Here is a 25,560-nt window from a genome sequence, read left to right as displayed (position 1 = left end):
TCTGTGGGATGTTCCTTTGAGACATGCATGAGGAGCCACCCTCCAGCTTTTATGCTTCACTGAATCTCCACCAGGGAGCTGCCGTTCCCACAGCAGAGAGAAGCACCCTTCAGGCTCTGTCTTTCTGTGTTTTACCTCCTGTGTCAGAGACAGAGAAGTGAGCTCTCTTTATCAAAACACAGATATGCTACAGGCTATCATCTTTGAATGATGGGCCAAATATACAAATTGATTTCTACCTCCTGATATGAAAAGACAGGCAGAAAATTTCCATAGTAGATGAGTGAATGAAACAGCAGCTCCAAAGGAGAGGAGACAGGCAGGACCTCAATGAAATTGTTTCCTTAAGAATGTGAGTATAACACTTGCCTATAGATTTCACTGGAAAATCTGGTTCAAGATATGGAAGCCTGAATGAGTTTGGTTTCTCCCTGCTCTCTTTTCTCTTGAAGAGTACCTGACAGGTGGAGACCAGGCAAAGAGAACAGAGTGCCTGCATTAATCATTAATGGAGACAAATGCCAGGTGTAGATGTCAACTGCAATTTTTCATTCCTTGCTGATAGCACAAGGTTCCACAGAGTAATGCCAAAATGTTAGGGTAGAAAATTCACTCATGGCTCCACCAGTTCTTTTGCGACCTTTTAAAAAGCTTATTGTTTTCAAAAAGCAATTTCACCCTGGTACTTCCATTACTCCATGTAGCTTTGTTGCAGTTGATCTTCATTAAAACTGAAGACACTATAATAGAAGGCCCAATTTTAGAGTTCTGTAGTCTGATCCATTGCTCATGCCAGCATGCAAAGTAATCTTGTGCACTCACACATGCTGTGTACTGTTAGATTTTGACACAAACGACAGTGGATTTCCCAGTTTGTTTTGATCTAGGAATTACAGTGAAATCATATGCTAGAAGCATTTGTTTACAAATGCAGAGTCACAGACATAACCAAAACTACAATTCACAGACAGGAGAACCTGGAAATCTTTCAGGGTTTAGCATGAAGATAAGACTTATTTCATTTTGTTGAACTTTTCAAGAGCATGACTTGCTGGAATGATCCTTTTATTTTTGTTTCTGTGAATCACTCTTTTGAAGGGGATTTCACTTTTGTGAAGGGGAACTAAAGTCACAGGCATTTCTGCCTCAATCATCAAATGGGGCGTTGCACTTAAAGCCTCTGCAACTGCATAAATATATTGTTTACTGAGATGCTCCAATTCTGTATGTTGACCAATGTCCAAATTAAGGGAAGAGAGCAATTTAGGAGCACCAAAGTTCTCTCAACAGTTGTCTTTTGGTGCTATAACTCTTTCAGCCCAGAAACCTCAGCTATGGCTTCCCTCAGCTGTAAGACTGTCTGAAACCCACGGAGTATCATTCTAAAGTGGCAGATTTACAGTGTATATGCTCTAAATCAACAACCAATAATGGAAGGCATGTGCTCAATTAATGGGTATTATTTGCCTGGACTATATCTGTCCATTTAGTAGTTGATAATAAAATGCCTGAGACATTTGACGGTGAAATGTACTTGCTGAGAGGCTGGGAGAGCTGAGGAGACAGGGAAGGGTATTTTGTCCTTAATAAGTTTAATAGAGGCAGTCATGTTCAGAAGACAGCACCTGGTCTGTCAGAAGTTGCTTTAGTCTTTCCAAAGGGGGTAAATGACCAGTAATCATTTCCTGGAAAAAGGGCTAGGTGTTTTCTTTATTGCATTAGTGTAGATTTAATGGGGAAGGAAAGGAGAGGCAGATCTGAACATGGGTGGAAACCAAAATTTGAATACATGCAGAGACTCCAAGTTCCAAGTCTAATGCAATTCTCTTGAAAGGTCCTGCATTTAGTGATACTCATGAGCACACAGAAAAATAATGCCTGAGAATTTGAGCCAAAAATCTCCCAATGTGAACAGGTTGGCTAATACAGAAGAGGATGTTTTCTCTTTGGTTAACAGATTAACAGAACAGCTTCTTTTTTACTATATATGCATCTTTTGTCAATATTTTAAATTATGCTCTCTATTCTGAACATTGTAAAAAACCCCTCATCCATCTGGACTTGATCTGGCTTAAGGATAATTCCTAGGGTTTTGTTAAACAGAAGACACTCCTTATAGCATTGTGATGATCCTTTAAATGAGAATATCTGATCAGTAGCAAGAAAACCCTTTCTTTAGAGCCTCCAAGGGAAATCTAACTGTGCCTCCCATAAGCTTTTACAGGCTTTTCTTTGCACAGATATTAGCATATTCTGAGGGCAGAGAGAAGGATAAATCATGAGAATTCTGGTAGAGACCTACCTAGCACAGGTTATTATTAACAGATCATGTGCAATGGCTAAGGAGAAGGAATGTCGGGGAAATGTTGATCCTTCATCCAGCTTTGCTTGTAGTGGTATAACTGGGCCTGTAACCTAACATTTGAACTCTTTCAGCCCTGTTTACTCTTGAAAACTTCAGTCAGTCAAGGAATAGTATAACTCTGGATACTATAGGCAACATTAAGGCACAAAGTTTGGCAGAAGACTTATCACAGTTGTGTACCAAACAGAAGTGGCTCATGTCAAGAACACACACAGTAAAAAGGCAAACTATACCACACGTGTTTTAGTAAATCATCTCAGCTTCTGAGAAGCAATTACTTCCATGTATACATCTGGTTTTAAAGTCCAGTCACTTAGAATGATCTGCTTATAAAACATCTGCATGAGAAAAAGGAAGGAAAAGAGAGATAAGCTTGGATTACGACTTCATAGAGTGAAAAAGAACTAAGATCTTCAAAAACCATTGTCTCTAATTTTTTAAAAATACATATTTATAAAACTAATTAAGCAATGAGGCAGGCCAGGATTCTATGCTAGTGTCTTGCCTTTGACCAACACAGTTTCAATTTATCTCAAATTGCAGTTGTCTATGTCAAAAGATTAATTTAACTCTAGCATTGATGTAATAGATTGAGCTGGCCAAATCAAACTCACCTGCAAAATACACAGCTATGTGTACATGTTTGATGAGCGAGGACAGTTTAGAACCAGTCTGAATAACAATAATTTCATCCTTCCTGCAGACAGCTCATTGTCTCCAAAGTATTGCAGGTTTGAAATTTTCTGCTTTGTTCATCACAATTCAAATGGTTACCAAGTATTGCCCAAGAATTGCAGATACAATCCATACATGACAGGTCAATTAAGAAGGTAACACGAATTCTTAAAAATGCTGGAGAACAAGGGTTGCACAGAATACATTACAAAGAAATTGCAAAAGTGATTTTTGAAACTTAATTTTTGAAACAGAAAATCAGAACGGAGGATGAGAAGTAGGAAAGTGCAGAAAAATAAAGATAGAGCTCTAATGCTCTCAGTGAATACTTATCTCCTACTGGAGCTGAAAACATGTCCAATTCAGAAAAGGAAAAAAAATGAAAGCCAAGAGAAAATATGTAAGTTGGTAGCAACATCTAAAACTTAAGCATTCTTTGCTTTTGTGCAGGCAGAGAGGATTTATTAGGTTACTGTGGCAGTACCATAAAAATGCAGCACAGGACTGTGAAGAAGCTACTGAACAGGTTGAAACATATTGGAAAAGATGGGAGACATGTCTCATGCTGTCATGGTCAACAAAGTCTCGCCTTTATTGTTCAACCAGCCGTTTGTTATACACACAATAATTAGCTCATGCATATTGCAAAATCTAAGCTCAGGATTGGGTCTAACACTAATGCTTTGTTTTCTATTGCTAGCCTTGCGATTCCAAGTTCCCATCTCGTTAATTTTCTTTACTGCATACCAACTATTCTCAACAACCCAGCTGTTATCTCTGCACCTGTGTTTCAAGGGCACTGTTGGCCCTGCTTCAGTCACGTACGCCTAGTTTCTCACACAGAGACTAGCTGAGTCTGGCTGCTATGTCCTTTCTCACGCAGCCATATCTCAGGCAGGCTTCCCACATTTCCCCCGTTTTCTTTTTGTGCTAACAAAAGCTGTTTCCCACCACCATCAATCATGTTCATAAGCATGCGTTGCAAGCATTTTATAAAACATGGCAAAAGCAATAAGGTAGCTACAATAACAATTAGCAAGATTATTCCATGTTGCAGCAATGAAATTATCCAAGGGCCAAAACCGAGTCCTTTCAACCAATCATCAAGTCCAAAGCCTGTGGATTTCTGTAGATGTGTGGTTAGTTCTTGCAACTTAGAAAGCTGAGCATGGATAGAGACTGAGTGATCAGACAAGTTCATGCAGCACATCCCTTCAAACTCTTCGCATCCATGTCCTTGAGCCAGCAGCAGGAAGTCTCCCAATCAGCCGGATCAATGGACCACTGCCGAGGTGCAAAACATGTAATCTCACAACGCTTTTGCAACACCTCAGACTTTCTAATAGCCTGAACTCTTATTATGGCCCTACTTAGGTCGTAACGGAAAAGGGCCAGAGCGCGCTGTTCTTCGCTCTCCAGCAGGCGTATGGCCTGCCCAAAGGGTAACCCTGTTTCAATTGATAATACTCTCTCCGGGTGGGCAGCTCTCCAAGACCGCACACAGCTAGGGCATGCAAGGTCAAAAGATAACGCTCGCTGATGAACCCACTTGACTGTGTTACAACCCCCACAATGCAACAATATCCAGGCCCTATGGGTACCATCTACACAACAAACACAAGCATAAGGCAACAGCTGTCCGCTACTATATCAACGCAAGCGAGAGATTAGATAACCAAACTCATCCGGTGATCGTATCTGCAGCTGGGCTGGGCTGAAGCAGGTCTGCAGGAAGGGGAGATGTGGTCTGAGTAGAAGACCCAGCCTCAGTTGAGGATTCCTGATGTAAGTCGGCTCCAGTTTGAGGCCGCTGCGCCGGTCTCGCGCTCCGAGCCGGTATCCACTCTGGTCCTTGTGGTAGGACCGTCCACTCGAATCTTTTGTCTGGTTCCCCTCTGTTTATGGCTGGCAGCGTGAAAGCAAAACGCTTCGTATCATTTGGATGTAGAGCAATAGTAAAGAAACAGTCCTTTAAGTCAATAATTAAAAGGGGCCAGTCTTCTGGTATTAGGGCAGGGTTGGGTAAGCCAGGTTGCAAGGCCCCCATGGGTTCCATTTGGTCATTAATGGCACGCAGGTCATGTAGCAAGCGATACTTTCCTGATTTCTTTTTGATAACAAAAATGGGGCTATTCCAAGGACTAGTAGACAGCTTAAGGTGTCCCTGCTGTAACTGTTCCCGCACCAGCTGGTGTGCTTGTATGAGACTCTCCCTTTTTAACGGCCACTGCTTAACCATCACCGGATCAGCTGTTTTCCAGACAAGTGGTATTGGGAAAGTCCAAGCAGTGGCCATTAGCCCAAAGGGTGCTCATTTGTGAGGACGAGACCCATTTGGGAAAGGATGTCCCGTCCTACTAGGCACTGGACGGTAGGTGGCAGCATTGTCACAGAAAAAATAGCTTGCAGAGTTTTTCCATCCATAGTTACCACAAGCGTAGGTGTTTTACTGGCTAACGTTATGCCGCCTATACCTGTGACTGTCGTTGAGGAGGCTAGTAAGGGCCAGTTCTGTGGCCAGTAGTCCGGAGAAATTATACTTGAGTCTGCGCCCGTATCTAACAGTCCAGTTAACTCCACAGTCTTATCCTTAAATCGTAGCTGCAGCTGTCTTTTAGGCCGGGACAAAAGATCCACGGTTAACAAGACAAGTCCTCCGGTGCTCCCGAAACCCTTTTCCCCCCGCGGTGTTGGTTGAATCGGGGGGAGGGCTTTCGCGAGTTGTGGTAGGGGCACCACTTGAGCCAATCTCTGACCCTTGGCGATTTTTAAAGGTGGAAAAGGGGTATGTACCATGACCATGATTTCTCCGCTGTAATCAGCATCCAGCAATCCAGGCAGGATAAATAGTCCGGATATCGAAGCTGATGATCTGCCTAATATCAGTCCGCCGACTTGATTGCCTTCTATGATTATAGGTCCAAAGATTCCCGTAGGAACAGTCTGTGGGTGAGGTGTCATCAGCGTAACCTCTACTGCGGCTGCCAGGTCCAGACCGAGGCTCCCGGCTGTGGCTGGCCGGAGCTGTTGGATGGCATTGCAGCTGCTACTTGTATCCCGGCGCGGCTGCTGCTCGCGCTGTGTCTCGCGTTTCCCTGCTTACGGCGGCATGTAGCAGTATTGTGGGTGTTAGATTGACAGTTAATACACCAGACACCCTTAACCTGGCACTCCTTCCTGATGTGACCGGACTTTCCACAGCGGAAGCACTTCATGCGAGAGCCGACCTGACCGGTGCGGTTACAAGCCATACCGGCCGCTGCAGTTTGGAGAGGTGCAAGGGCAGCCATGACCTGATTCTGTGATGTTTTTGCCTGTTCCTGGAGCCCTAAACCTAATTGCTTAATTGCCTCCACTAAAAATGCCTGAGAGCCAGATGGCATGCCGGCAGCCTTTTCAAGCAACAAGGGAACGGTCCAGTCTCCATTCATAGTATTTATTAATGAGCGAGTCTGTGCGTTCCCATTCTGTAATATACACTGCTTCAGTAATGCCCCTTTCATAAACTCTTGCACCCCCGCTTTATCTATAGCCTCGGCCACCTTATCTACAAACGAACCCAGCGACTCTTCCCTACTTTGTTTAATGCCCATGTATATAGGCGTTCCCCCAGGATCTTTTACCTTATTCATAGCCCTACGCGCTACCTCCATTGCCTCACGGACTTTATTGGGGCCCATTAACACCTGAGCTTCTAGTCTAAGGAATGCGCCGAGACCTAATAGCTCATCTATTGTTATTCCGTGCAAAGGATCACCCGGTCCTCTTTGTACCGCCACAGATGCCTGAGCCTCTGCCTGCCAATGCGCACCAAACAACATAACCTGATGCTGTGAATAGATCAATCTAGCTATACCCCTAATATCCCCAGGCAGAAGCAAATACGCATTAAAAAGATATTCAAGCATCTGCTTTGCCGGCTCACTGTTCACACCGTATTGTGCCACTGTAGTACGCAATTGTGCTAACAGCTTCCAGTCAAGCGCGCTCAGATTTGCCGTCAGACCTCCAGCTGCGTTTGGGGTAAACACCACCGGACACGCCAGGCATTGAGAGGCAACCTCCAGCAACCCTTTGTCCCCACTTTCCGCACCTTGGCGGGCCAGCGATACCCATAACTCACGCCGCTGCCTTGCCAGGGCCTCCGCTAGGTCGGATTCCGCCCCAGGGATAGGCTCCTGACTGCGGGGGGTAGGCAGATGGCTTGAAGCACCGGCAGGGACAGGGGTGCGCTCAGGGGAGTGCTCGTAGCTCTCGTCTAGGAGAGGTGCCGATGGCGCGGCTCCAGCAGGGGCCGGTGGAGCAGGCAAGGTAACCGTGGTGAAGGCAGGAGGGTTGGGGGTATTAGGATGTTGCCGCGAGGAGTCATAGGCATAATTACGTTCCTGAGCGGCTTTGACTTCTTTTGCAGCTCTTTTTTCTGCCTGCATTAATAACAGCTCATTGTGCACCACCCGCCAGAGCTTTCCAATCTTTTTAGCCGGTTTATCATCCTCCAAGGTCAACTCCCACAACCTATCTCCGAACTTTCTCCATTCCGACAACTCATGCACTGTGTGGGGATTAGTAAAAAACCCGTAAGACTCCCCGTGTCTCAAAAGTAAAGGTAATTCTTTATCCAGGTCGATACCCTGTATCCGCCTCTGCCTTAAGCAGGCGGTAAATAACTCATATGCCGCTTGCCTATCCATACTCACGTCAGCACTGTTGCAACTCTCCAAAAGGCTGTCGGCGGCACGTATCGGCTGAGCTCGTCGTTACGATCACTCAGGGTCGGGGCTTCCTCGCTTATCGCCCTTACACCATTCTGGTTGCCGCAGAATCCGAACCCATCATCTTTTCTCAACTCCTGCAGGGAGGGACGCAGCGCATCACGTCCAGGGGTCACCAGATATTGGAAAAGATAGGAGACATGTCTCATGCTGTCATGGTCAACAAAGTCTCGCCTTTATTGTTCAACCAGCCGTTTTTTATACACACAATAATTAGCTCATGCATATTGCAAAATCTAAGCTCAGGATTGGGTCTAACACTAATGCTTTGTTTTCTATTGCTAGCCTTGCGATTCCAAGTTCCCATCTCGTTAATTTTCTTTACTGCATACCAACTATTCTCAACAACCCAGCTGTTATCTCTGCACCTGTGTTTCAAGGGCACTGTTGGCCCTGCTTCAGTCACGTACGCCTAGTTTCTCACACAGAGACTAGCTGAGTCTGGCTGCTATGTCCTTTCTCACGCAGCCATATCTCAGGCAGGCTTCCCACAGAAACAAATAGCAGGGCTGGATCTAGAAATCACTTGCCTGCAGATGACAGGTTCAGCAGAAGGTGGGCCAGTGGCTGTAAAAATCATTTATTGCCCCCCCACTACAGAGGTAAGCATCGTTACTCTCACTGTTCCATCACTGGTATCAAGAGAGACAAAATAATTCACTTACTGGGTTCAGACTGAGCCAAAAGTAAAAATATCTCAACTGAAATAATCTGAGCTGAGTGAAGTTTTCCTGGTAAATAAAGTCTTCTGAAATATGCACTTTTAAGCAGACCAAAACACTGCATGAGTATAACTAAATTCCAAGGAATATTTTTGAAACAAGATAACTGGGAGGCAGAAAACCCAACCTGAAATAAAAATGTTTATTTAAAAACAACTATTTAAATCAAGTGTTTATGATTGGCAAATTTGTGTTTAGAAATCAGATTTTTCAGGTTTTTTGCTGAGGTCAAATAATATTATTGAAAAACAGGATAAACAACATTTACCATAGAATTTTACTACAGAGAAGAATACTTGCTTTCTAATAAAACAATATATTTGAACTTGATTTAATCGTTTGGCTTCACCATTTTTTTGCACTTGCAGCCCAAATTCAGTTGTGAAATACAGTGATTTAGAGTAACTGCAACAAATCTAACTGGAATGAACTTCAGAGCCATAATTCTTCTGTCACTCTGATGGAGCAAAGGGAGACTACTGCCCACTACCACAGGGAGTTCCAGCTGCCTCTGGGAGGACTCCACAGGCAGCATGAAGGAAACTGTTTGTCCAGAACCGAGGTACAGGGAAAGCCCTTGGTGTACAGCTTTGCTCCCTGCACCTTCATTCATGTGGTCAAGGAATCAGTGTCTCAGAGATGGTTGAGGTCTGCTCCTGGCCCCAACAGCAGGTAACTCACCTGACACACAGGGAGGACTCTGGCCGTGCACTTCCTACATGTAGGTAGGGTTAAACAAAACAAAAAGATGTTTCAACTTCTATATCCTGTAGCACCAAGAGTGATCCAAAGTCACAGATCAAGATTGGTAAAAACCCATGGACAGAGGCTGGGCCACCTCAGAATTACAGATCTGACATTCTTTCTATAGAGTGGAAATAGAACCAATTGAGTTTTATGGAAGTAAATATGCAGTATTGATTTCAAGGCACTTGTTAGCGAGGAAAACGCATAACCATCGGAATGATTATGAGGTGCTTTATTGAAGAGCTCTGGGAGTCGGGGTACAAACCCAAATCCAACTCCAACGAGGGTCCAAGAAGGGCCCCGTATTATACCATTTCATTACATAACTCTATGTTAATCATTAAGCCTACATTGTTCTATTGTATACATCCAAGCATGAATTTTGTAAATACCTTGTTTACGATTCTGGTTTGAAATAATAATCATGTTCAGCTACCAAAATTCATTACAATTCGATCATCTATCTTATGATGATTAGGTACAGTTTCACCCGACCTAGTTTCCAAATACAAGCTGTCCCAATCTTCTCCTTCTCCCCCCATCCCGATTACCCAAGCAGAGTTATACTTGATTTGGTTAAAACAATGAAAGCAACACCTGGTTGCAGTGAAGCGGAGACTCTATTCCCAGCTTCTCTGGTAACCGAAATTATTAACCCTATCCTAACACATTCAAAGGCACTATAATAACCTCTTCAGGCACTATAATAGCAACAGGCCCTATAATAGCCATATGAATAAATACAAAGCTGCCAAGTTGGCCGGACTACACCTTTCCTGCGAAATGAAAGAAAAGGAATTATTTTAGCATGAGCATAACTAATGCACTGTTGAATTATTAACCTGTATGAGTGTGCCAAAGTGATTAGTTCATTATTAAGATTTCCATCCTTGCAAAACTGTTTAAAATAATTCAAAAAAGCAATTTTGTACTTTGTTCTGGGTTGACCTGCCACCTATCCCATATATCCATCCCATATCTTGGATACATTGTTATGTCTCACAGCTGAATCCCACCCTCTTGGGCGGGAGCCAGCAGTTCTTTCTTTTTTTTTTTTTTTTCCTGTTTAGTCTATTGCTTTAGCTAGCTCAGCGGCTTTTGCCTTCTTCACTTCGCTTTGCTCTCCGGCTGCCCCTGCTGCTGTTTCCCTTCCCCCGCCCCCCCCCCCCCCCCCCCCCCCCCCAAGGTTTGAACCGGCTCCGGACCTGACCTGACGAGTTAGAAGAAGTCCTGGGCCTGCCAGAGACGCATCAGCACCCTCCTCATCACAGTAACCCGTCTTTTTCCCACTATTCGGTGTTGGGGAGTGTATTTTTGTCAATAAACCGTTTTTTCCACTTTCCTCCGAGGTATTTTCCTTCCCGAACCCAGGGATGGGGGGTGGGAAGGGGTGGTAGAGGTTTGGCTTAGGGGACTCCTTTTGGAGGTTCTTCCCTAATTTACTCCAAACAAGGACATTTCTGGTAAACAAGTAAAACGAGATGGATAAAGGAACTTTGCAGTGAGGCCACAGCTCAGTACCATCTCAACTTGCTGCTTGAGCCCAGAACACTCTCCAAGCCTCCTGAACACCTCCTAGTCCGGAGTGGAAACCCCAGGTTCAGAAGAGCATTGAAGATGTCGGGCACAGCAAGGCATGACCGAGAGATGGTAAGCAATGCAAAAAGAAGCCTGTCCAGAACCACTGACCCTTTAGAAAGACTTCGTCTGCAATGTCTAGCAAGGGGATCTGCAGGCATCAAAGGACTTGGCAAAGTATTTCAGATTATTGATGATAACAACACCAGAACTCTTGCTTTCAATGAGTTTCTGAGAGGACTGCGTCATTATGCTGTGATGATCAGTAAGAAAGAAGCACAAGAGATTTTCCAGATATTTGATAAAGTCCCAGTGGCCCATGTTAGAGGTTTGTTGGGAAAGACAGTATGGATCAACCCTGACTCGAGTACAGGCAAACCCATCCATGGAGTTGTCTCTGCTCAAGGACCGGGTTGTACATGGTGGATAATGCAGAAAGATGGAACAATGCGATGTGTACCTCAGGGAGATCTGAATATGGTGTAAGATTGATATGTGCTGAATGTTACTACCATTGTCTGCACGTTTGATCAGTTAGACATGAAATAGAAGGAAATGTATAAGTGTCGAAGGTCTGAGCAGGTAAGATGGACGGAAATGTGTAAGTGTTAAAGGTCTGAGTAAGTGAGATGAAAGTTTTAATTGGATGGATATATGGGATAAGGGGTGGAATGTTCTGGGTTGACCTGCCTCCTATCCCATATATCCATCCCATATCTTGGATACATTGTTATGTCTCGCAGCTGAATCCCGCCCTCTTGGGCGGGAGCCTGCAGTTCTTTCTTTCTTTTTTTTTTTTTCCTGTTTCGTCTCTTGCTTTAGCTAGCTCGGCGGCTTTTGCCTTCTTCGCTTCGCTTTGCTTTGCTCTCCGGCTGCCCCTGCTGCCGTTTTTCTTCCCATCCCCCCCCCAACCCCCTCCCCGCTGCTTCTGTTTGGGTTTTTTTCCCCTCCTTCCCTCTTCCCCCCCCGCCCCCCCCAAGGTTTGAACCGGCTCCGGACCTGACCTGACCTGAGAAGTTGGAGAAGTCCTGGGCCTCCCAGAGACACGTCAGCACCCTCCTCATGACAGTAACCCGTCTTTTTCCCACTATTCAGTGTTGGGGAGTGTATTTTTGTCAATAAACCGGTTTTTCCACTTTCCTCCGAGGTATTTGCCTTCCCGAACCCAGGGCTGGGGGGGGGCAAGGGGTGGTGGAGGTTTGGTTTAGGGGTCTACTTTTGGAGGTTCTTCCCTAATTTACCCCAAACCAGGACATTTCAATCTAATTTATTAAAAAATAGGTTATAACAGTAATGCAGTAATGAAAGAATTATCAGGTATGTTAAAAAAAAAATTGGAAAAAAGAACCAGAAATGCTCCAGGTGTGACATTCTTATCACACCCATAGTTTCCCAAGGAACAGAACAGTAAGAGCCTGATTGAAAATGTTTGAAAACCTGTATTGGAAGTATCTCAACCAGCCTCAGTTACACCCTCTATGCCCAATAATACTATTCAATTAATGTATCCCAGACTCTTACTTAGGAATACAAAATCTAACTAAATAACTGTCTATCTGGCAAATGGCAGACCAAGAATGGTATATTGTTGCAATAAATAAAAGTAATAACAAGATCAAAAGATCCAAACCAATGCAACACCCTTGAGATGGTTTAATTAAACTGGATCAAACTGGGATTAATTTGTTCACTGTCATCATCTCAGGTAGGAACTCTGAAGGACACTATGTCAGATCTAACTGTGTTTTATTTAATGTGAAAATGGCAATAGATTCTCTAGGGATCACCAGAGATAAAACAACCTCTAAATTACTTCAGTAGTCTCATTTCAGCATTGCTTGGAGGAACAACCTGCCACAGCTGGCTGAGACAACTCCCAGGGGCTGTTGTCTCAGTGAAATCCCTGTCCCACGTGGCAGTGACAGAACCACACTGGGACATTAGCCCTTGGGTTCCATGTGTCCTTCTGAAACACCCCACAGGGGCTGCTGTCAAAGAGAAGGGGTTAGTCTGAGATGAGCACACCTTCTTGAATAATAGCACAGACGAGGAAGATTCTCAAGGGGAAGGAAATAGGAAATAAAGGAATTGTCATCCCACCTTCCTGACAGCTAACTGCTGAATGAGTATTGGTTGCTGGCACTCAGTTGTAATGACATACCTAAAATAATTTATCTGCTCACAGATGCTGTGTCTATTTCCCTCAGTATTCTTTGCAGGTATGGAGCCAGGAAAGGTGTGGTGACAACAGATCTGCCACTGGAGCAATGGGGCTCTGGAAAGGAGAAGAGCCCAAGACGCAGCTGAGCAACAAGATGGTCCCATCAAGCTGTGATATAGGCTGGGAGGAGAATGGGTTGAGAACAGCCCTTCTGAGAAGACTCTGGAGGTGCTGGTTGACAGGAGGCTTAACAGGAGCCAGCATAGCCAATGGATCCTGGGGTGCATCCAAAGCAGTGTGGCCAGGGCAAGGGAAGGGATTCTTCCCCTCTACTCTTGTGAGAACCATCTGCACTGCTGCATCCAGGCCCAGGATCCCCAGCATAAGAAAGAAGTGTACCTGTTGGAGTGACTTCAGAGGAGGGTCATGAAGATGGTCAGAAGGTTCAGCTCTGTCTTTCAAGGACTGACAGAGAGAGTCAGGGTTTTTCAGCCTGGAGAATAGAAAGATCTGGAGAGACCTTATAGCATCTTCTAGTACCTGAAGGGACCAGCAAGAGAGCTGGAGAGGGACTTTTTACTAAGAGAGGTAGTGACAGGACAAGACTCTTTACTGTGAGGGTGGTGAGGCTCTGGCACAGGATGAGTGAGGCTCTGGTACAGGTGGTGAGGCTCCTTGCCCAGAGAAGATGGGATGTCCCATCCCTGGAAGAATCAAAGGCCAGGTTGGATTGGGCTCTGAGCAACCTGAACAACTCTGAGTAGCTCTGATCATCTCCCTGACCATGGCATTTCTCCAGGCCTAAGGAATCAAGATTAAGGAAAGAGATGCAAGATGAGCAGGGAACCTCAGAGAGTGAGAAAAGACCAGGCTGCCTGGCTGCAACTGCAAATCAGCCCAGGGGACCAAGAAGTCCTTATTCAATGAAAATACTCTTTCCAGAGTAGAGACAGTATGCCAGGGCCACATCTCATGTCTGGGGCAGCAGTGTGTGCTCTAGGACTCCTGTGCCCACTTGTGATGTACTGTCACAGTGAAGGAGATTGACTTCAGTTTTAAGCACAACATGGAATTTCAGAAACAAGTCAATAACAACTTAGTATAGCCTTGAGGATTTGACCACAGTGGCACTTAGGTACAGCTATCTTGCAGATGAAAGGGAGATGTCAATAGACTTAGCAAGAGTAAATCCCATTTAACAAGACACATTACACTATCTGCTAGAGTGCAGACAAAAGCAAACATACTTCTGACCTAAAAGATCCTTTCCAATCTCAAAAGTTTATCCTCTGGGACTCAACACGACACACTCAAAGGACTAGAAGTGCTGACTGAAATATTTCTGAGATTGTGTGTGTGAAGACTCTTGACACAGATTTAATATCCCCATTTTATAAAAAGAGCACTTTTCACAACCATGCCACCTTTGCTCTCACAGTCCTGATCTTTAAAGATCTCCAAAATGTGAGCCCAGAACTAACAATTTGAACTACTGATCACCAGAAAACAGGGATTCAACAGGGATATTGATTTCATGGCACAGTATAATTTCCTTTCCCTTCCACTAACCTTTGATGTTCCACAGACTGTAAATTATTTTTTCTTTCTTTCCCTTAGCAAGGTAACTGCCTTATCAGCTGTCTCTACCCTGCACATGCTAACAACATTTCTTTCAGAGGTGGTTACTTGTAAACATCATTTGCATTTTTAAAGAATCTTGTAATCCATAGACTTAAAAAAGTTACATCCCATGACTATAAGCTGTTCTCTTTTGGATTACTGAAAAAAAAAATAGATACTGCATATCAAGTGATTTTTTAAAAAAAATATGTTCCTTTTGTACTCCTAAAGAGAATCAGTGGAGGGACTAATTAGCAGAGCTGTTGATCATCCTATCAGAGAACAATTTAAGAGAATAAGAAAATGGAAGAAAAGATCTTGCACTGGTCAGGATCAATCTACCAAAGCTTTGAGAAGGGGCCATTTACACACAGCTTTGATAATCCATGGCTATGAATCCATATCACAAAACATCATTGGCTCATGGACTCCACGAGAAAAAAATTAAAGTTCTTACCTTTCCTCCTCACCAGTCATGGTGTAGCTAAAAGGCCAGGTGATTTATTAATGGGAGTGCAATACTGATTTGTGACCAAGCAAAGCCTTGCCTCTGCTAATGCCTTGCTCTTACAGCCAGTGGTCAAGAGGATGTTTTGCCTGACACCTGCCTGTCCTTTGTGTCACCTGAGAGCAGCTCCCCACAAGGCAAAGCAATGCTTGGGAGTTTAGGAGATAACTACAAACATCATCATTCATAATAGAGTGCTATTCCTTGGAAAAAAACCTGCGAAACAACAGCCCACTAAATTCAGTTCTAAGGCTCATTAAGCAGATTTATCAAGAGTTTTCTGTGCCCTGAAAAGATCCTAAAATTTTAAGAGCATCTGGGAAATCAGTTGGAAGCACAACTTATTTAAACATCAAGGCACAATTAGAAGTGACTGCAAGTCTGCACACCAGCACATGCCTACTTCCATGTGTCAGGGCATCCACACAAAATTACAGTGTGTAACTTATTTGTTATCTGTCACACATTTTACCCCACTGATTCATCTACTTATCATTCATTACATGAAGGAATCAAACTGAGGGGAATAATCTCTCTACTTAGCACACTAGGTGTCAGCTGGAAAAAAACCCCTTGTCTGTCCATCTATTAGCAGTGTAGGAGTGAGATGCATAATTGATCTGACTTTTCTTACACATTGTTGAAAAATAGAAAATAACCCTGCTGCCACCAACACACTACTCAACTTCTCAGATTTTAATGACAGACACTGATGCAACTGTCATCTTTCTTGCTGGTGGTGGCCTAAAGCAAGCTCGAATTTTAAAGCAAAATGAGTCCAAAGCTCAGGGTGGCACAGGCAGGAAGGCTGGTCACACCCATGCAAACCAAGATGCATAATCTTGGCACACTACCACCAAAAACATTGGATAATTGATACAACAGGCTCACTGCTCATAAACTGAATGTAGCACTCTTGCTTTCTGCTGACAGGTCTGTGAAAAAAATACTTCCTCAGTGGGGAGTGATCAGATTCAGATGAATGTATTCTTTAACTTCTCACAAGGAAATCAACATCTCCTTCATCTCCTGGCTCAGTGGGTGCCCTGTAAGGCATGTGTAGAGGAGAGGAATAGTTTTGGGAATTGGTTCACCATCCATACACAAGCAGCTCCACTGTGCAGGGCCAGGGGAATATGCTGGCTGAGCAGATGTCAATGTGCAGAGTTGTGCTTTCTGCCTTGCTGGTATCACTGCCTCCCCAGCACAGGGAGAAGCAGGAGCCTGTGCCAAGCCATGCTTGGACATTAAAGGGATTGCACAACTGTGTTCTAACAGCCAGCTGCTACCACTGACACACCCCCAGCCTCACTGTCCCAAAGGGAAGAGGTTCACTCTAACAGCAGCAGCTGCTGTCAGGCCTTCCCAAAAACCACTTGTTAGGATCCCCCATCCTCAATAAAAGAGTCCTGTGCTTCCAGAGAAGAGGCCAGTGTGAACACTAAAACAGCAAGGCCTTGTCTGCTACTGAGGGTACAAGGACAGGGTCTCAGCTACCATCTGTAAAACTGCTAAACCCTCAACGTCTGCTTCTTTTGTCCAGAAGCAGAAGCTTAAACACATAGATCATTATGTGGTCTCAGAAACAGACATATTAGTACTCTTTTAAACCTGTTTTCCCTCCCCAGGACAGTGCTAAGATTTAAAAGAGAGTGCCAAGTTCTCTAGGACAGGGAGATCAACAAAGGAATATCGATACTGTGCTTTATTTCAACCGTGTCCCTGACCCGGCAAACTGTGGAAAAATCTTGGATAGACACTGCCACCCTTCCCTAAAGCTTAAATGAAAAATGCTTCCTCTTTGGCATTACACAGGGAAAAAAGGCCTCACACATATTTTGATCCCTCAAAAGGCTGTTGATACCTGATTGAAATGAGAAGGAAAGCTATATTTGTGCCTATTTTTGCTATAGTTTATAAGTATTCATCCTACATGTGAGAACACCTGACACAGATCGAGGGAGGTGATAAGGTGGCACAGCTCTTAGGGGACTGTAAAGGACATATGTCTGCCAAGGGCCAGAAGCAATTGTGTAACTTCATTAAAATAAAAGGAAAAGATGTAGTTGTAGCAGCACTGGTCCAGCCACACAAAACGTGTCAGACTCACAACATTACACATGCAGTAACTTTAAGCACAAAGGAACATGTTTTTCTAATATGTATGTGCATACACATGCTTGCCTGTATGTACATATATATATATATATATACACACACACACAAATGTACGCACAGGCTTGAGGCCAGACAACAAACAACAGGGGCTAGCAGGGTTTGTATATGAGATTTACAAAGAATTTGCTGGAATGATGGGAAGTTAAAAATGAGTGGCTCACCCATGTAATGAGAAGGAGGAGTCTTGGTGTTTTACCTGTTACAGCACCCTGCTTACTTTTAACTGCTTGCCACAATGAGTTATTTTTGCAGTTGCCATGCTCTGTTGCTTGCCAGGGAATGAGCTTTGCAATCTCACCCCCAACGGACCTTTGGCTTGTCATGCCAAGAGCCTTCTCCTGGCTCTGGAAACGTGTCAAGGAAACACATTCCAGCTTCTGGGATGCCCAGATTCATCTGCTGACACCCTGATGGGTTTGTTTGGAACTCTAATTTATTTAAATCTATTGTTCTGAAGAAAATAGGGAGCCCTAGTGCCTATTATGCTTCATTTTGAGATGCTTAAAAATGCAAAACAAGCTAATCTCAACGAAGCAAAGGAGTTACACTGAAACAGTTACAGACAAACTGAACAAAAAGTCAGGGAAGCACCAATTCCTCGGCTGTCCTTCACTCCTGTCTGCTGCCAAGGCTCAGAGGCCTGTAGCATGCTGAAGGCAGCGGAGCCTGGCGCCGCAGAGGAGCTGTACAGACCCCCACATCACACTGGGGTCAGCTTAAGGGACCCTTTCCCCAGCATCATCTGAATGTCAGCAGAATATGAACACATGGAAAATAACTTTCAAGCAAACTCCCCTTCCTATTTAATTTTAAGAGAATGTAATACCAGTTGTGAGGAGCCTGTGAATATGTCAACAGAACTGTTTTTCGGGCCTGTCTGAGGATTACACAAAAACTTGACATTCTGATTTCCCACGCTATGATGGAGAGAGAGAACTGAGCTGGAATTTGCTTGTTTTTCCTTGTCCCTGGCACCATGGCTTCATTGTTGCATTTTTCATAGCCTGATTACAATTTATAAATGTGTCAAGGAAACCACTATCATTAAGATGCTGTGTTTCCACAAAGACCACACACTTTAAAATAAACCAACAATACATATTACTAAGTTGGCACATGGTATCTCCATTTTCCAATGCAACGTTGCAGGCTGGGGCCCACCATATCTGTTTAATTTGAATCAGATTAATAAATTTAAAACATTTGAGGTTTAAAGTTGTAAATGATTAAAGTAAAATTAAGAGATGGATGAGCTTTATCTCAGATGAGAAAAATCCCACTGGAAAACTAAACAAACTATTCCTTAAACTTCCAATTACAATGTGCAGAATGAAGAAGTCATAGCTGATTTTAAGCTGAAAGGCTGTACTGCACATCTCAAAAAGATGGAATTCAATATTTGAGTTTGAAATAAAGGAAAAGAAAAAAGGAACAGACAAAATTTCATACTAAAGGGACCTGTTTTGTTTAATGTAAGTTAACTGAAATCTGAATTTCTCCTTAAGGGGCAAAAAGGAAATAAGCATTAACCAAAATCGGTCTTCACCCATGGAAAAAAATCATAGTCAACATACATCTACACCGTGTATCCAGAATATAAAGTGAATCAGAGTATACACCCTGGGGAAAACCTAGAAAGCCATTTCTTCCTCACTTAGAAGAGTTGTTACCAGAATCATTAAAAACTTTAAGAGCTATAAACTTGGATTATTGATGCACTACTAGAAACCTCCAAGCCCCACCACTTCATATATAAAGAAAAAAGAAAAAATACTCCAAAACATTAGCAATTAAAAATAAATTCTTTCTGATAAGGAGACCAAGTTGCAAGAATATGGAGGAAATGAATATTTAAAGAAAGGAAAAACTGGAGAAGTAGCTATGTCATGTGAGCAATGTACAGTAACTTAAAAACACAGTGAACTCTCAACAGGCAAAGTAATTAAGAACAATACGATGAAAATTTTAATAAGAAGTGCATGACCAAGGATGAAATACATTTCAAGGTAGAGAGATGTGATGAATTACACCAGAGAAAATTTTAAATGTTCACTAGATAGTTGCATTCTATAAAGAGAATTAGAAAATGAAAATTCATCTATTTGATATAATACAAAACATTGTAAAAATAGTTTTAAAAGGTCACATCTGCCAAGATTAAGCATGGGCATAAGTAATCAACAAGTCTGGGAAACTTGCTTGCATCCCACAATGCCTAAAATTGCTTAGATGAAGGGTTCTCCAATTCATTGACATTTATAAATTATTTATATTATAGTCAATCATGGAAAACTGGAACAATTCCAATAGATGGGGGTACTGCCAAGAAAAAGAAAATTCTGGGGCTGGAAAACCCTGCAACATTCAGTGTCAAAAACTCATCTCAATTTGTTGAAGATCAAGATCAGAAGAGTTGATCACTGTGCAAAAATTATCTGACAGCCTGCAGATTTCTATTCTAGCAGGAAATAAAAAACCCAGTGGAATAGCTAACAACATGGGGTAAAGGATGCTCTCAGCATGAAGGTGTCTAGCTGTTGGTTTGTTTTTTTTTGTTTTTTTTTTTTTTTTTTTTTTTTTCCTGAGCCATGTGCCTAACTGCATCTCCTTAGGCTGGGAGTCTTTGCACTCAAACCCTGCAGCTAGGTGGCAGGTCCCTCTGACCTCTGATTTTGTGGAAAAGGCTCCTAGAGTCTTCAAAGGCCTTTGATGTTGCTGTGCCAGTGGGCTCAAGAATGCAGCCATCTATGCAAACAAACCATCACCAGGAGGATGAAAGAAGGGTTCAACCCATGGAGATTAAATGAGTGTTTCCAGGTTCTCATGATAACTCTGAGAACAAATGGAAATTCTGAAAATTAATTAAAAGCACAGCTTCACAGCTGAGACCTTGAACTTGGCATTTCATCTGGAGCTAATGTTTATGAGCAGTTACATTCTTCCTACCTTGACAAAAGGCTATAGATTCACAATTAATAATTGTGCTGCTATTAATCTTTGGATGAAGTGGAGCATAGTCATTAAACAGAGACAGCCTTTTACAAAGAGATGGATGCAGATGAGTACAGAATCCTTTCAGTGGATGAAAGGGGAAAATTGGCGAGAAATGTTTTTAAAGGCTTGTTACTAAAATGACCCTATTCTGGTCACAAACACTCGAGTCTCCCACAAAAGTGTCCAAATCAGCTGCAGCATAGCTAGGGCTGTCCCTGACCCCACCCTTCTGAAGGCATGCCTGATTTTCAGTTAGATCAGACCAGAGCTCACTGTCATGAGTTCAGTTGTTCCCTTCAGCAGCCCGAGCTCCATCCTCTGGCATTTGTGCCAGCAGCTCATGAGCTGCAGCATTTTCTGCTGTTGCCTTTTGAGGCGTGGGCCTCAGAGACGGGGCAGTGCTGCCTGTAGTCTGGAGCTAATCCAGCACAATAGTCCATCTGGGATCTTGGGTCTTCCCTCACACTGCTCTCGGTCCAAACCTGAGGCAGCCTCAAGAAACTGTCTCAGTTCCCAATACCAAGGTGCTCAGTGAAGATCAAATCCCCAGAGACTGTCTAGATTATATCCTTTTGCTATAAGTTCCCACTGTCTGCCACCGCCAAAAACAGAGGCATCACCCTCACCCACAATTTGCTTGGAAGCCCATGGAACAGCTAAGGGCTGACACCATTGTGAGCCCAAAAACCCAAGTTTGACACCAAAGGTTCTCCTGCCAGCTCTTAAAGCCAGTTCTTCCTGGTATGTTCTTTTTCTCACTTATAAAGTAATCCTCCTGAGTATCATCTTCATGGAGCTTCCTTTAGAGATGCAATGGGCTAGAAAGAACAAATTTTCTACTTCAACTCTGACCCCAAGTATAACCCCCAGATTCTCAAGTCTCCGTGAGGTTTTCTGAGTCAATTTTACAGGTCCTATTAGAATCAAGTCTCTTGTGCAATGTGAAGAGGTAGCAATTTTATCTACTTGTTTTACTATTCCATGATGTTGGAAAAATATACTGGCTTCTTTAAATCACATATGAGTGAGAAAATAAAACTGGCAAGTGGCTAAATTTAGTCATCCATAAACTTGCAATTTGGTTACATCTTTGGAACCATCTGAGTAAAACAATCTAATCAGGTGACACATCCTGCAAAACTTAATGGGGAGCAACCAAGCACAAGCGAGTTCATTAAATGGTGCAACGAGAAATGCGCCAGTGGTAAAAATATTTATCAATCACTTTCTGGAAGATCACAGAGTAATGGAAAACTTCCATGAGTTTGACAGGCGCTGCTTTTCTAAAGGCAATTTATTACCCAGGAATGTGTGCTTTCACTGAAGAAATCATTCTTGCTTTTTAATGACTTCAGCATTAGGCACAGCATTTTGATATCAGTATATTTACTACAGTGCCAAAGATAGGATCTCCAGATTCCTGATGCTTTAGTAGCTTCCATGCTTCAGAGCCTAGAAAGTCCTAATGTTCCTTGATAGTACCAGGAGAAAATCTTTTAACACTGTGTAAAATGTCTTAGTCGTTCCCCAGTGAACATCACAAATTATCCAAGAAATATCAAATGAGAAAATGATTGAGGAACCTACATCGAGGCCACTAGAAAATGAAATGTTTGTTTTGACTGATTTGGTTGGGTAATACAAATGAGCCTCTAGACTATGATAGGGAGGTTTTATTGGCTCCCCACTCTTGAGGCAGCCTGACAGGAGTTAGAGAGCAATGTAACTGTGGCTATCACACTATGGTCTCTGCACAGGAAGCCTGTCTCTTTGTGTTCATGCCTTATCTGTGTGGCCTGGGCTGGAACCATTTCTCACTGCTATGGTTAATTTGATAACAGTTGGTAGGGATTACAATGTGCCTCTACAGAGGATTCAAGTAAATCATCCCTCCCGATCCTTCCATGGATAGATTATAATGCTTCCACAAGCTGGTTTTCCACACTTTAACAGAAAGGCTTTTTTCCCTCCTGTTTCAAAAAGTTTGTGAGCTGAAACAAGTGCTGCTTCTTTTACATACTTATTCCTTAACATGTACTTGTGGGCAGTTAGTAGTTATTAGGCTGCATTGTGCAATTTAGAACTTTAAAAGACATCTTCACAGAACTAATACAAGAGTAATGGTATACAATTTCTTATCTCATTTGTTAATATATAATAGATTATGATGAAGATTGATAGAAATTATCCCCAGCATAATTGTTAGAAGAGATCATTGTACAGTGAAGCATAAAGTACAAAGTGTATCAAGTCAAGTAGTATGCACACATTTTGCAAGTCAAGAGAAAATCACATTATCTGTGGAGAAGCAATTGATTATTTTTACTGACTGACCTTCTAACAAGATTCAACTTTCACTTGCATATAGTCACACAATGACCAGAATTTTTTAAATTCCTATCGTGACGGGGCTCTGTCAGTCAAAGTGGTAGGTGGAAGACAACGAGAAGGGAAAAGGCAAGTTGGAAACAATAGAAAGCTGGTAAGTAAATCCTAAGTCAGTTCTCTGAGGAAAACGGGGTATACACAGTTAATTTCTTGTTTATGTTCCTGACACCCGCACATAAATCATCCTAACAGGAGACAACAAAAGGGAAAACATCTGCTGTTAAGGACTCAAAATTCAGATAGTGCATATCTTGTGATATTTCAGTTTGCTCATTTGCTTCCACAGTCAAAGCACACACTAACTGCTGGAGAGCATCTTCCAGCTAGGATTCAGCTGACAGGAGTTCAGCTCATCTGCTGTCACACCACTTGGCAAGTGGAAGTAAAGCCTGGTAGAGGGGGATGATAAAGTCACTCACCTTAAAGAGGTGATGAGGAGCACCTGATCCAAACCAAATGTGGATGTTCAGTGTGTTGCCATGCAAGGACACAATGTAGAGCAGAGCAGAATGAGGATAATGGTGCACGTAGTGGTCCATGTGCTTCATGGCCATGATCTCTGCAGTGATGTGACAGTCGTGTCTGTCCTGCATCCTTTATCTTTGCTCCCAGTCTGCTGGCACATGGGCATTAGCACTATACGGCCTTTTTCTTCCAAGTGGACCAGGGGGTGCTAAAGGTGCACCAAATTGTCACTTTTTGTTTCTGCCTTTTGATCAAATGCCCACGCTGGATTTGTGCAGGCACAGCACAGCTGCTGCCTGGGAGAGGCAGCCAAGCTCTGGAAGGGAACTGCCATCTGCAAGGAAGTCCGGTACTTGAAGGGCTCAAGAAAAAATTAACCACTTATCCTTTTTGCAGAAGTCAGGAGAGATTCCTCCTCTTGCTAAGAACCTTTCTCTTCCTGGGATCCACAGACCTCAGCCAGCCCAGAAAAGCACCCACCAGAAAAACACCAGAACAGCATCACAATGCTCTGTAGTGCTGTAGCCTGGGAGAGAGGCAGGAGTGTCACTGTCCCAGCAGATTGTGGTGGGACTCTTCACTAGGGACACTCAGTGACACAAGGCTTCAACAACTCCTGAGGAAAAAAACCTAAAACTGCTTGGCTTCTATTGAGCAAAGTGACTTTCTTACCTAGCAGATGAACGTTTTTTCTCCTGGGCTAATCTGAAGCAAGTGCCACAGTTATCTAAGCTAAATTGAAACCACCTGAGCTGGTTTAATTTAAACTTAAACCAGTACAGCTGTTGTCTGCAGAGGACTTGCTCTAAAGCATTTAAGTGCCTAGGAGGAAGCCACCAATCAGAGGGAAGTAAAACTTGGTGCAGAATAGTTAAAAAAAAAAAAAAAAAAAAATCTGTTCTCAGTTTTCCTTGCTGTGCATACCTTCATCTGAAGAGGAGGGCTTAAAAGCTATTTTATTAGCAATGAGTGCCTTTTTATGCACACCTTTCTCTCTGAGCCTTCTTCTTGCTCATTAGATGCCACAGTCACACAAGTCTTACCCAGACTTCTTACAGAGTTCATCCTGGAATAGCATATGCATATCTACCTGGAAAACATTCCCTGAATTGGCACTCGGGTGAACCTGCTTTCTCCTCCTTTTAAAGACTCTTTGAGTCTGGAGTAACTGGGGTGTCTAAACCGGTTTTAGTTATAACACCCTTCTTTTGAGATAGAGGGCAAAGAAGTCAAGGAACAGCAAATTTTCAGGGTGGGCAGTGGACTCTGGGTTTTTAAAAAACAGACCACATAAAGAAAAAATAAAGGTACAGTAAACAGAAAATAGCTATCAAAAATATTGGTATCCCAAGTACCACTGTTATACTTCCAAATTTTGGTCACCCAGGTTATGGTGGTTTCCATCAGCAGTACATCCTGTAAATAGCTGAACACCTTGGCAAATTTCCATGGGAACAAAATGCAATCACCTGTTCAGCACAGCCACCTGGCTGAAAAGGGCAGCTATGTTTGAAAACAACACTTTGATTCAGCTGCCTGCAGTACGCCAACATACTGGACAGTACAGATAATATTATTTATTCATAGTTTAAAAGGTACTGCCTCACCAATTTACCACATAAGTTTACAGTTCACCAATCTTAATCTTAAAGGCCGTAACTAATCATCTACCTAATAAAATTAATGAGATTACTGTCACACCAAGTCTGACACTGCTTTATCTTTAAAATCCTATGTGAAACCTCATGTATGAACTCTGAATTTTTTTTTTTTGTTGTTTTTTTTTGGTATATGATGAAAAGAAATTATATCTGAAGGCTTTTGGAAAGAATAATTTTCAGCATTGATTACAGTATTACACAGAGACTGTTCAAATGAAAGACTATGTAGCAACCAGTCTGGAAGCTGAAAATACTTTCCACACCTTTCTTCCAAAAATCAGGTATAGTGTAGAGGTATGAGAGCAGCAGCTCCCCATGCACAGCCTTCACAATATTCTCTCCCAGTATTTTTGTCCATTAACTGGAGTACCACACCTAGGCATGGGAAAGTAACTGGCTTAATCTCCCTGAACCTTCCTGCCCTCTTTGCTTGTAAAGGAAAAAGGTTAAAAATAATGATGGGGAGTGTCACACGGACACCTGTGGGGCTAAAACCTCGGATTATTTCAGGGATTGCCAAACAGCTGCCTAAAACACCCCTTCTGTCCTCCATTTCTTTTTCTCTCTCATTCTCCATGACATTTACACAGAAGAAACAATCTAGGAGAGCTCTGAATCTTAAGAAATAAGAAGCAGCACCAAATTTCCTTAAGTAGATCAATCTACAAACACAAGATTCTTCCTTCTGGTTGGGAAAGCATATGGAGAGAGCCACTTTATTGGTTA

The 25,560-nt window shown here is 42.9% G+C and overlaps 1 protein-coding gene across 1 annotated transcript in view; it reads right to left on the bottom strand.

Moving 5' to 3' along the window:
* The window catches only part of LOC136374946 (IgGFc-binding protein-like), a 26,024-nt gene extending 2,762 nt beyond the window's left edge, over positions 1-23,262 (bottom strand). Inside the window, exons 1-3 of the mRNA XM_066340316.1 lie at positions 23,128-23,262; positions 7,738-7,889; positions 7,134-7,222 (exon numbers count right to left, since the gene is read on the bottom strand). Coding sequence (XP_066196413.1) covers positions 7,134-7,222; positions 7,738-7,889; positions 23,128-23,262 — 376 coding nt within the window. The remainder of the gene's footprint in view (positions 1-7,133; positions 7,223-7,737; positions 7,890-23,127) is intronic.
* Positions 23,263-25,560: the final 2,298 nt, after the last annotated feature.

This window comes from Sylvia atricapilla, unplaced genomic scaffold, assembly GCF_009819655.1.
Source record: "Sylvia atricapilla isolate bSylAtr1 unplaced genomic scaffold, bSylAtr1.pri scaffold_64_arrow_ctg1, whole genome shotgun sequence".
Lineage (NCBI taxonomy): Eukaryota > Metazoa > Chordata > Aves > Passeriformes > Sylviidae > Sylvia > Sylvia atricapilla.
This window is presented reverse-complemented; position numbering and strand designations above follow the sequence as displayed.